This window comes from Scardinius erythrophthalmus (genome assembly GCF_964197995.2).
Source record: "Scardinius erythrophthalmus genome assembly, chromosome: 6".
NCBI lineage: Eukaryota > Metazoa > Chordata > Actinopteri > Cypriniformes > Leuciscidae > Scardinius > Scardinius erythrophthalmus.
The window spans coordinates 32,145,783-32,159,400 of record NC_138226.1 but is presented as its reverse complement, the minus strand read 5'-3'; the positions used below and the strand labels follow the sequence as shown (position 1 = coordinate 32,159,400).

Sequence of the window (13,618 nt, the reverse complement as noted above, 5' to 3'; positions counted from 1 at the left end):
CTGCCTCAAGGTTACCCTGAATAATTATGCTGGTTTACCCTGATTAAATTCTTATAAGGGGTGTTTCTGTGAGAAAACTGTGAGTTTTGAGACACGTTTGTACAAGCTAAAACATCATGCAGCCTCTTGAAAATGCAACGCTCATTGTGGAACCATCAAAAACTGTGGGGATTAATTAAACATGATGATTTTAAACAAACTTATCCAGTCGCTTTAAAATGGAATCTGTGGGCCCTCAATGAGATTAAAGGGGGTGCTAGTAGGTCCATGGAAAATAGTATAAAAAAAAGTAGTTAAGTCACCTTTATTTAAATAGCTCTTCAACACAGATTGTTTCAAAGCAGTAATGATTCAATAAGTGATGCAATGATGCAAACAGAGTTAATATTGGCTGTACAGCAGCTCTAAAAGTAAACAGTGTCATTGTTCAGCTAGTGTCAGTACAGTGTTGATTCAGTTCTGCTTGTAAAGATCATCACTTATTCATCTATAAAGCAGTTCTGCACAAAAACATTGATGTCATTGTCCAGCTCAGTTCAGTTCTCATCCAATAGGGTCAGTGCAAGCCAGAGGCGACAGTGGCAAGGAACCCAAACTCTATCAGGTGACAGAATTGAGAAAAAAACTAAATAACTTTGGGAGAAACCAGGCTCTGTCTGGGACCAGTTCTCCTGTGGCCAATGAACGAACACAGTGTCATTATGATTCAAGCTGGATCCCAAGTCAGAATTTAGACTGGGATCGGTAGCATTAAAATATTCAACCACTTTCAGTTGTGTTACAGACTGTAAAAAGAAATACATAAATAAATAAACCACTCAAAAGTTTGAGGTTTTTCATCTTTTTGAAAGAAATATAGGGCCAGATTTACTAAACAGGGCAAATAAGCGTGATAGCCCATACATTTTTCATCTTACAAGGGAAACTCCTACAAATGCACATGCAATAAGGTCAGCCAACTGTGTGTCCACGGCTTTTCAGCGCAGATTTTTCACTGTGTCTTTAGTTAATCCTGACAGAAGTTTTTTTTTTTTTTTTATGCCAAAAGAGGGTTTGACTCAAGCTGTTATTAAATCTGGCTCTAATACTGTTATTTAACAAGGACACATAAAAATTGATCAAAACACATTTTGATAATATTCCACATTGTTACTGATGTATTTTGATCAAATAACTTTAGCCTTGGTAAAAGACTTCTTAAAAAAAAAAAAAAAACCATCAAAAAAAAAAATCCCAAACTTGTATCACATCACATTTGGGGGTCCTTGGCATCAAAAAACGAAACAAAAGCAAAAAAAACAAACTGAAGTAATGAGCCATGCCTCAGACTTTGAGATTCACTTGACATAACTGTGGCCGTTGTTTGCAGGGACCAGCCATTGCCCGATTGCATCAATTTGTCTTTCAGTCCTCCAACTTCCCCAACTTTGAAACCGGCCCCCAGTGGAGAGCAAACTCGATTAGGTCCACAGGAACCAGTTCACAGGATGCAAATTGTTGAATGAAAATGTCAGCCGAACTTCCTGTGACCTTATGGCTTTATGTGCTTGTAATACAGAGTGGAAACAGCTAATCCGCTTTTTTCGATTTTGTGTGTTCCTCTCCACAGCTCCATCTGCAGTGACTGTCATCAGGAAGGACCGAACATCAAGAAACAGCATCTCACTGTCTTGGATGGAGCCAGAGAGACCCAATGGGATCATTTTGGACTACGAGGTCAAATACTATGAGAAGGTGGGGGCCGTTTAATTTGGACTCGCTGTGGGCACTCACTGCATTAACGTTTTAATTTGAAGTCATCAAGTTCTTTTATTTGGCCTCATTAGGAATCTTGGTCCAGAGTGCACATTCATATACCTGGGGGCATTTCAAGTCATTAGTGAATGTGGTTTAATTTGATTGTTTGAGGTGAAATAGATTCTGTCTGCTCTGCTGAGAGACGTTTGCCTGAAATTATTTTTTTAACCAGGTACTAATGTTCTCAAAATGTATGTCTGTTGGACAGACCCTTCAGCCACCTGAACAGAATCACCCACCTGTTCACTATTCACTATCAAACTCTATTAGAACTCTATCTATAAACCATTGGTGAGTGGGCCTAGATGAAATAGGGTGGACCTCTCGAATTACATACTTTTACAATACATTGGATAAAAGTAATTTGACAATTAAGATTAGTTGAATCTGATTTATTGTCAACCAACAGTTTCATGAAAACAACAATATTAATTCCTAAATAAAATAACCAATGAACCGAATAAGAACAGTAAACAAAGATAAATAATCATAGGTGGAGCATATGAAAGGCTGGGCAGGACTTGAGACTAGCGTGGAATTGTATTACTCAAACCACTGCCTTCTGCTGCTTCTGATGGCATTTAGAGGGAAAAGCTGGCCATAACTGCTGGTCTAGGATCAGTTTTCTCTTTAATAATAGCATATTGGTGATTTGGCAAGCGATCCCCTGCATATCTGTGTTTGCATTCTGAAAAGCATCAAATGTTTCTATTTACAACATGTTTTGCAATTTGGAGCAATGTAGCCAATCACAGACATGTACATTGTTTTTCATGTCTTGACCAGCGGCCACATACAGGCTCCAAAGTTTCGGAAGTGACATCCGATAAATTCATTTATTTAAGCGATTATTATTGTCATGTACGCATGATTTTTTTCTCCTTTCTTTTTTTGTGTCTCATTTGATTTGGTGGACCAGCCGTCAATCTGAGTGGATCCAGTGCCACCTTGGCCTTTATGTAGCCTCGCCACTGCTATAGTCAAGTCAAGTCAAGTCAAGTCATCCTCATTTATATAGCGCTTTTAACAATGTAGATTGTTTCAAAGCAGCTTTACAGAGATACACGTATAATTTATGGTAACAGATTGTTTTGGCTTTATAGCGGTTCTTTAATAAAGTTATTTTTCAGCTAAAGTTATGTTTGATTGATTCGCTTCCGTCGCAACGATCATTTGTTGTTAAATTAGGGGCCGCTAAGACCGCGCCATTCTCTCTACACAGACTTTAAACGCGAACCTGTGAGAAATGCTGATGGCGTTCACATGCGCATTAAGAATTGGTTCTATAGTTATGTGCGTTTGAATATATGTGCGCAGGTTTGTAATTCCATACAAACCAAGCCTAAACAAAGTACTGGTCTTTCCTTATAAATTTTGATACAGAATTTTATTTTATTTTGTCACTTCGGGGTAGGTACGCGAAACAAATTTCCCAAAAATGCTATATAAACATAATGTATAATATTCAACACAGGCTCATTGGAAAAAAACGTACATGTGGCAACATTTTTGCAAAACGCAAAATACGTACCAATACGGACATATCACTGCAGTTTCCAACAGAAATGAACACTAGCAGTAAAACATCAAGCACTTTTAATAGCTTTCACACACAATTATGATTACAGGGGCAGATAAAGACTTGTTTTCACACGGCTCCTCGCACGATTAAATTACATCCTCAAAATACTTTTTACCATAGTGCATGATTTGTAAACAAATATATTTTGGAGTTTTCATCACTTAACCAGCTCCATATGTTCGGTTTTACTGATGTACTAAGCTTTCTCAGTAACTCAGCTGGTACAGAATTGTACTTGTGATGCGAAAAAAAAAAAAAAAACTAAACTAAAAAACTAAACACGCTTTTGTCGTTTGGCAAAAATGTTGCCACAGGTAAGTTTGAATAAACTAATATATATTCTGTATTAAAATATCACAAAAATACAAATTTTTATACCAAAACTAAAACACAGAAATGAAATGATTTACAATATAGCTGTTTTAATTATATCAATAATAATAATAATAATAATAATAATAATAATTACATTCAATATACAAATATAAAAATATGCAAAATAATAATAATAATAATAATAATAATAAAACCAGTCTAGAGCCAGTCAACTTGAATCATGCAGTCTACAAATTTTATTATTTAAACAGTAGACAAGTTATTGTAATTATATAAATCATAATAACAACGCTTGGCCTCTGTGAGCTTTGAATTAATCAGCATTGTGTATTTAAGCCTCAAAATTCAAAATCAGCGAATATGAACATGCAGATGGATTATTATTATTTTATTTTATTTTATTTGTGACTATCTATTTAGTTTTGTGTCGAGAACTCTATCCTATCTGAGTCTGCCTTCTGCACCAATTTTCTTTCAGTCTGTGTGGGAAGTGCACAGGCAGTTTTAGAGGAAGCATTGCTTAGTACTCACTGACCAGGTCAGTTCATTTTAAGCCTGCTTAACAATCTGTGAAAGTGCCAGATGATCTCGGCTTTGGTCTTGTAACACTGGAGACACTGATCTAAACACCACCTGCCCATTAAAGCCCTTGTGGACTACAAGCCCCTGCTTGCCCATCTTAAAAAAAAAAAAAAGCCTTAACACAACCTCTCCTCTCCTGTCACAACCCGCTCCGGTCGGCCCTTCCGCTGGTTTCCTACAGATGCCATATGATTAATGAGCCGTAGTCTTGATTGAGGGTTAGTTCTGTTGTAGCGCTGCTCTTTTAGGGTCAGTTTTCAGAGGACTCTTTCATGCTGTCAGATCTTGTGATGTCTTCTGCTCCTAGGTGAAGTGGGTAACGTCTCCTTCGCTATAAAGAAAGCGCGACTCTGGGTTTGGAACTTAACTGGGCCCTGACTTTGTGGGAGACTCCTATCCCAAACTGGCAGGGGATCTGAGGGTGTGAAAGAAAGCCCTAGAACAGTCTCCAATGGCAACCATCCAGAATTCCTCCCGCAGAAAAAACATTCCGTTAGCTTTGTGGATAAATGGCTTGACTGTATGACCACACAGAGACGCACATAGTGAAATTGTAGACAGGATTTGGTGGTCTCCAAGACATGGTTCATCTTCATCATGACAAAAAGGTCTAACAAGTTCAAAATTGAAAGCTCATGCCAATACTGTAGACAAGCATTCAGCTCATTTCAGTCTGTGCTTTCCACTCTCCAAATACTAGGACTGAGTAATATAGCAAAAAGAGAAATTATATCTAGATATTTATCAACCTTCTGACACTGAGATTTATGTATTTACTTTGAGGTGGCTGATTTCAGATGAATTTCAATATATGTTTTCAACCCAACAGTCATTGTGGCCAAATTATAACACAGTTAAAATAAATTTTGAAGCGATGCATTTTTAAGATTGTATGTTTAATTATTTATTTTAAATGTTATGTGTTGACAGAAGTTTATTGAATAGATACCGTTTAAACTGATTCATGCAAACACATGCTTTTTGTTAAACTTAATGACCCTTAAATGAAACTTAAAAATGTACATAATAGTTGCTTCATTTTATCTTCTGGCAAAATGAGGACTACTCTTCAAAAGTTTGGGGATGGTAAGATTTTTTAATGCTCACCAAGGCTGCTTATATTAAATAAAAGATACAGGAAAAACAGTAATATTGTGAAATATTATCACAATTTATAATAAGTTGTTTTCTATTAAAAAATGTATTCCTGTGAAGGCAAAAAGCTGATTTTTCAGCAGCAATTACTAACCATTGTCACATGATCCTTCAGAAGTCATTCTAATATGCTGAAACATTTCTTGTTGTTATTATTATTATTATTTATTTGATTTTTATTCTTTTATGGAAACCGTGATCAACATTCAAATGATCAGCATAATTTGAAATAAAATAGCTTTTATTACAATATAAAAATATTTACTGTTACTTCTGATCAATTTAATGTGTCCTTACTTTTTTAATCTCACTGACTTAAACTTTTGAACGATACTATATTGTGAATATTCAAAATATCCCCCAGTCATAATGAAAGAATATCTTACATTAAGCATTATCTGTTAAGTTATTTTGACAGGGCTCTCAGAGTTAACTGTGGATTTATTTCCAAACAGGGAATATTATTGCGGCCTTAGATTTACCGTATGAACATAAGCACTGAAGAAAAAACAAGCGTTATGTAACCTAAGCTTCTGCAGAATGAGCTAATAAGTTAGCCATAGAAACCGTTTGAATTGCTTCAAGAAAGTTAGGCCTGCATGTTTCACGTGGAAACTTTATGAGTTGACCTTTTGAGGATAGCAGCTCAACTCTCTTGAGCCGAGTTACACACTCAGAATGTGTTCATCATTTACATTAAATCCAAATATGCTGATATTGGTTTTCCATCTGCTGGTGAAAAAGGAGTGTTTGTTAGATTCATTGGACCTTGCTTCCTAGTGAGGACCTTTGTGATGTGTCTTTCTGTGAGATCAGTGAGGCCCAAATCTGGCTGTGGAAATGCGTTCGCTTGGCCCTAATCCCCTTATTTGCAAGCAAAAGGCAGCTCATCGTGGGCTATTTTCCCCGTCTGGCACAGGTATACTCGGGGGCTCCTGAAATCCTCCATGTCTCATTTGACCCTGGGTGGCACAGTGTTCCCCGTTCACAATAAAATCTAGTCCTTCTCTCCATTGATTCCTGTTAATTACACAACCTTGTGAGGCATTGCTTCATCAGGCATAGCTGGAGTCGCCCAAATCCTACACAACTGGTGCTGCCATGTGGAAAAGCCAGGGACACCCTCGGTAAGACCTTTGGTGCCCCTTGATCTAGGCTGGCAGAGGATAACAAGCCACCTTCACCCTCACAAAACACACACTGAGAAGGAAAGGGGGCCCCAAATCTTCTTACCGGATTCACTGACGCACTGGCCGCAGACTTGAACATATAAACCTCATAAAAGAGAGCCAGATTCGCTAAGTGACTTTTCAAAGAAAAATGTGGCATCAACGGGCAGAGTTCAAAAACACCATGATGTTTACACTGCATAATGTTGTATAGCACAAAATCAAACAAACTGTGCTTAATGGATTCTCAAAAAGGCATCGGGATGCATGGTAACCGGAGTGATGCAGCTCCTGTGAGAAAGCAAGAGGTCCAATCCGGAGGTCCAAGAGGTCCATGTTGCTTCACTTAAAATAAATCTCTTTTTGATTATATGCCAGAGGGGAAATACTCTGCACTGTGTGTATATATCAAACTAACAAAGCTATGAAAGAGGAAAGAGCCTTACAATTCAAGCATCTCTAAATACTTGAGCGCTCTGGCTCATGTTTCCTTGACGTTACAGCATCCCGGTCGCTCTCGTCTTTTTGGCAACACGCACGAATCTGCGTTTTCAATGTTCTTCATGCAAGTGAAACGGTGCACATTTATGATTTTTTTTTTTTTTTTGTCCGTTTATCGTATTGATCTCACTGTGTATTTGAGAATGTTTATTTCTCGTCAAACTTAGATGGAAGGAGTGCTTTGGAAAAGCCATTTCATATTTACAGAATTTCTTCTTTAGAGGAGAGCAAGGCTGTAAGCCCAGATTGCAATATTTAGACTGTCAAAGTAGAACATGACAAGCATATTAAATTCCACCAATAGCGCACTTGCCGAAAAGTAACAATTGCACGCCTTGTCAAACCCCAGAGCTGGGAGGTGGCTGATGCGGACCTAGGACATATGGTAAGAATATATTTTTTGCAGTGAAAATTTAGACACACCTGTATATGATTTCCAGCTGATCACATGATGTCGTGAGCAGTGAACGGTGACACCCTGTGAAAAGATTTATGACTCGAACAGAGACGCATACAATATGACACAAGGTATTGGTTTCGTCTTCCGTGGCAGAGTGAATTTATATTCGAGGCCTCCTCAAACCATAAAACCTGATGCGCTCCATTTGTGGCTTTGCATTCAAAGTCCAAAGATTTGAAATGGTTTCTGTGCTGCGTTCGGGAAAGAAGTGGGAATGATTGTCGTCAGATCCAGATCAAATGTGATGTTTGCATTAGTCACTGGGTTTCCACTAGAGTCCCGCTACATCATATGGATGTTTCTTTCCATCATGGGTTGTGTCAGTAGACGTCCTACCGCATTTATAAAACTGCTAGATATACAGATGAAATCACTTTTTACAAACAAATGTCCTCTGGTGACACTTACAGGCTCTTCGGGGACCCCAGGAAAGAGCTGTTTTGGATTAGTTCTTCATTCAAAAAGTGCTGTGAGAGGAGCCGAAATCCCAAAATATTGCTTCTGGGGGCTGTATTATACAAACTTCCTATCTTAATTCTTGACTTAAGATTTAAAAAGTTCTATTTCCATCCTGAAATTGCCATGGTTGCTAAACAGATAGGATTTAGAGTTGGGATGTTTCTGTAATATCAACATTATCACATCGCAAAACTTCCAAAGCTCAGCCGCACTGACAGATGTAAAGTCCAAGTATAAGACCATCTATGATCTAACTCCACCATCACTGCATGTACTGGCTCTTTGTGAAAAGACATGTGCATAAAAACCATGCAATCCTGATAAAATATGGCTTTTCATTTGTTTTGAATGTTCTAAGTAGCATGTTCAAACTAAACCAGCGGTCTGGTTTTGATTTGTATAAGTCTGGTCAACGTCAAATATTATTACTTATGTGGTGAAATGTGTATTTAAGCCGTTAGGATGCATATTGTGCGTGCATATTTGTTTCTTTTATTTTTTGCTTATTATATTTCTTAGGCTTTAGAAATACATTTGAGGTCATGATTTCAACATTTTAGCCAAATTATTTGAGTGACTTGGTCTGTTGTTATTTATTATTTTTTTTATAATACTATATTATTACTATGTAATAATCTACATATAATTTTACATTTTTACATATTTATTATATAGTTATAATTCCACAATTATTTATTTGACAACATTCTATTAACATTAATCATAATTTCTCAATATCAAAACACTTAATTTCTATGGGTTGTTGTCTCTTATTTTCACCAAGGCTGCATTTATTTGATCAAAATAGTATACATTATAATATTGTGAAATAATATTAGAATTTAAAACAGATGTTTTCTGTTGTAATATACTTTTTTTAAAATGTAAATTTAGATGCATCATTTATCTCACATGATCCTTCGGGAATCATTCTAATATACCTGATTTGGTGCTCCAGAAACATTTCTTATTATTATCAGTGTTCAAAATATTTGGGCTGCTTAATATTTTTTTTAAATCTTTTATAACGATGCAAAAATCTTTAATGTCACTTTTGATCAACTGGTAGTGCAATCCATTTTACATCTGTTTTAGCATTTTAAAAGCCTTGTTTCTTGTCTATTTGCTCACATTGTTATAAATGTGGCTATTGTTGCTGTTTTATTGGTTTCTGATTTGTGGATAAGCAGAGGATATCCAAATAAATCCAGTGTATGTAACTGTACACTACATCTCTCATCTATAGTGACGTCTGACAATTATGGTCCATACCTTGGCGCATCAAGAATCCTATTAGCATGTGTAGTCTAGACATGAAACCCAATAGAGCTTGATCTGTTACATGTTTACCGACCCTCGAAAAGATGCTCTCAAATCTCATTTGCCATTAATTACTTCAGCGTGGGGAAATTCAATATCTACAGTGTGGACAAGTGAGCTATTCTTAGAGGTCAACGATAGAGCAAAACACAAATGAACTTTTGAAGTTTTGCCATAACACTAGCTATGGCTGAAGACTGATAAGTTACATGGATGAATGTGCTGGATAATGCCGGCAAATGAGTGATCTTTCTGTTTGTGGGATGTTTTCCCCCTTTTTCTGGACTCCTACAATAAACAACTGAAACCTCCGCTCTTTCTCATTCCACTCCTGCCTCTTTTTCCAGTCAGAGAAACATCTGGAAACAATGGTTTGAAAGCAAAGACGCCCCATAAATCAGTTGGGTTTTTTTGCTTGTAGAGAGGATCAACGTACCACAGAAATCTTTAGGAAAGCCATAAAAATGTGAACCGAAGGTGGCAGTATATTAAGATGAGCTGGCACTGTCCCAGTTAGCCTTAGATGCTCCCGATGGGCATGCATTTTCTCGTCCAGAAACGTCCCTTTCCTGTCCGCTCGTATGGTCAGATGGTCTTTGGTATGTCTCTAATGAGATATGATTTACTTCAAATGCTCATTATTACTGTTTAAGACAAGGCTCTGCGTAAGTGGCCTTGAGTTGCTCTTAAGTCCCTTTAAGGCAAGTCAATCCATATAAGTAACAGTCCCAGACAGCTGTTTTCAGTGTAGGTGGTAAACATGCATCTACTAGAATAGGAAAATATTTTTATATAAAAAATTCTTAAGCTTCAATCAAAATTAAATTATGCCCACTTAATCAATTCAAATCCCGTTGGATAAAAACTAGTCCCGGCCCACATTTTCTTATTAAATATTTTTGTTATTAAATACTTTTATTCAGCAAGGGTGAATCAAATTGATCAACGGTGACAGTAAAGACATTGATAAAGTTATAAAAGTTTTCTATTTAAAATGAATGCTGTTCTTTTAAACTTTCTGTTCATAAAATAATCCTAAAAAGAATGTATCATGGTTTTCACAAACAAAATATTAAGCAGCACAACATTAAAAATAAAATAAATGTCTAAATCAACATTTTAGAATATATTTTGAATGACCATGTGTCTGACTAGAGTAATTGTTGCTGAAATTTCAGCTTTATATATTACATTTTAAAAGATATTAAAATAGAAAACAGTTTATTATTATATTATATTTGCAATTATATTTCACAATATTACTATTTTTACTGTAAACTAAAGACAATTGAGTTATGATCTCTTCAAATTGTTCACTCAGAAATTGGTAGTAATTTTCAGAAAGCAACGGCAAGTAACACATTGTATTTTTAAGTAGAATGACTGAAATAGTATTGTTTTCTTGCTAAATATACTCAATAATCTTTTTATTTTTTTATTTTTTTATTTACAACTTCAAAAAACAAACAAACAAAAAAATGTTTTTACAGTGTATTTTTGATCAAACAAATACAGCTTTGGTGAGCGTAGAGGCTTCTATCAAAAACATTAAAGGGGGGGTACAATGGTGTTTCATGTATTCAGAGTTGTTTACAGTGTTAAAGAGATGGATTCTCATGCTTAACATGGCCAAAGTTTTTTAAAAATATTTTGGACGAATAACGGAGAATTTCTGTGCCGAAAATCTTACTTCCGGGTTGGTACAAGTTTCGGCTGTTTTTTTTTTTGACCGTGGATCTAATGACGTAGACCAGAGTGGAACTCCTTATATGAGCATTTCTCCCGGAAAAGCGCGACCGCGCACCTCAACGCGCTTCAACAGGAAATCATCGGCAGCGCTGCATAGTGTCTCCAAAGTGTTTTTGGTGAGGGAAAGCTTACCAAAGAACCCAGCGTTAGGAACAGTGGATGCAGAAACGAGTTGTGTAGACTGTTTGTTCCCTGCATTTCGACGATGAATGTTTTATAAACAAAGCCCAGATCGACGGATTCTCTCTATGGCTCTGGCTTCGCCCACACGGCCCGCCTCCAGACGCTCGTTTTTTTCCGGAAAGTCTCGGTACAGCCTATTTTCTCTTATAAATATAATAAAACTAAAAGACTTTTTGGAGATATGAAGGATGCAATACTACTCTATAGTTACTCAAGATTAACAGGAGATTGAGTGAAAATGAGCATTTCACCCCCCCTTTAAAAACATTTACCGACCACAAACATCTGACCAGTGGTGTATATGGGATTAAGCACTTCAAGTTGATATTATACATTGTAATAACCAAGAATATCATAAAAGGTACATTTGAGTCACCATTAACCTCATTCATCTAGCATTGTTATTGAAGGCAAAAGATGCTCAGATGTTTATGCTATGCTGAAACTAATATATCTCCTTCCTGTTTTCCTCTTGGTTTATTTCCTACAGCAGGAACAAGAAACCAGTTACACCATCCTGAGGTCAAAGGGCACAAATGTCACACTGAACGGCCTAAAACCCGACACCACGTACCTGCTGCAGATCAGAGCGCGCACCGCTGCCGGTTACGGCGGGACCAGTCGCAAGTTTGAGTTTGAGACCAGCCCAGACTGTAAGCATTTACTTACTTCCTATCATACTGTTCTCTATTTACAGTCACATTCCCCCAGTCACCACCGCCAGATCTATTCAATCCATTCACAGCTGCGCAAGAACAATATAGACAATAGTCACAATTCTCTTGGTTTCTCATCTCACACACTGTCTAGCAAGTCATTCACACAGTAAGCCACTTGGTTAAAACAACACATGCTGCATCTTTTGTCCCGTGATGGCTGGCAGCTGTTGTCTGAAAGACTATTAAACACTTGTAAACCCTATATTGTAGAGCAGCATTGCTGAAGGCCTTTTTATCTAATGAAACATTTATAGGAAATCAATGCACACTCATGTAATGAAATGATACTGTGAGTGGCTCTCCACAGGTTTCTGGGCTTGATCAGAGATCTATAGGCGCCTCTACACATATAGCTGGTGTGAAATATACACCGTGGCACAACTGAGATCATAACTCATGCAGAAAAGGTCTGAATATGGAATTATGTGTCTCAGTCACTAGATATTCCATAATGAAATAGATAAATGTGTATATTTTGTGTTAAATATTCATTAGTTGAAAATGAGTTGCATCATAAATGTTAAATGATTGGTAGAAGTTTATTAATTTATTTATTAATCTGATAACTCGATTACTGAGTACTGGGGGGGGGGGGGGGGCTACAGATCTAAAAAGGAACAAGGTTACTTTTCCTAGGACCAATTTTGAATTAATTTGTTCAGTATGTTCAGAGGTATTGATTTACATCAGCATACAACCTCCTGCTGCTTCCATTCTCTCACAAAATGATTTTTTCTTTGTCATCACTCAATAGGTGTCAACACCATCCAAAAAAAAAAAAAAAAAAAAAAACTGTGCTCTCATGTCACGTTTATGATAAATATTTAAAATCTTGCATTCAACTTTAAGGATGGATTCAGAATACAGGATTGTTTCAAACTTACTGTCATCTCTTGAAGGAAAACAGACGGTGTTTTTGGAGCTAACAGAATAACTGTATTTTTCACATGACACGTATTTAAATGCAGACATTGTTTTTTTCTGTTGTTTTACTGTAGCTACATCTACTTCAAATGTGGAAAATTACCTAAAATTGCACACAAAAATATGCACACGATTGCTTAAAATTTTAATTCACTAAAAAAAAAATCACCAGAGCCTGTGTGACCCTGTTAAACTTTTAAAAAGAGTAAATACAGAAATAATATACTTAAAAAAAAAAAATGAAAAAAGTTTAATATCCTTGTTAAAATTTAGTACATCTTTATATGTAATTTCATAATTACTTTTATTGTTGTTGAAATATGGTTCAAGTGTACTGCTGAATGTTCTGGTGTGTGTTTCCCAAAAGCATTGTTAGTTCTGTCGTTATCAGCATCGTTCAACGAGTCAGTGTTTCCAGAAAACATTGTTCTAACAAACATTCATAAACAGCATCGCAAAGTTGTGTGTTTGGAACGACAGCTCTTGACATGTGGTTAGAAGCAGAGTTTCTTATTTGCATGACATGTGGAAACAATAAATCCTTATCTTGAGCAAAATAAGCAAGCTGACATTCAGTACAATTTATATCTTCTATTTAGAATCATTTTTAAAAAGTGTACATAATTGTTACAAATTGTTACAAAAAACATGAAAGTGTACTCTCTTTAAGTATACACTTAAG

The 13,618-nt window shown here is 36.4% G+C and overlaps 1 protein-coding gene across 2 annotated transcripts in view; it reads left to right on the top strand.

The window, feature by feature from the left end:
- The window catches only part of epha3 (eph receptor A3), a 127,338-nt gene that overhangs the window by 75,745 nt on the left and 37,975 nt on the right, over positions 1-13,618 (top strand). For both annotated transcript variants that reach the window (XM_081368312.1, XM_081368313.1), the window contains exons 6-7: positions 1,610-1,734; positions 11,784-11,946. In XM_081368312.1, coding sequence (XP_081224438.1) covers positions 1,610-1,734; positions 11,784-11,946 — 288 coding nt within the window. The remainder of the gene's footprint in view (positions 1-1,609; positions 1,735-11,783; positions 11,947-13,618) is intronic.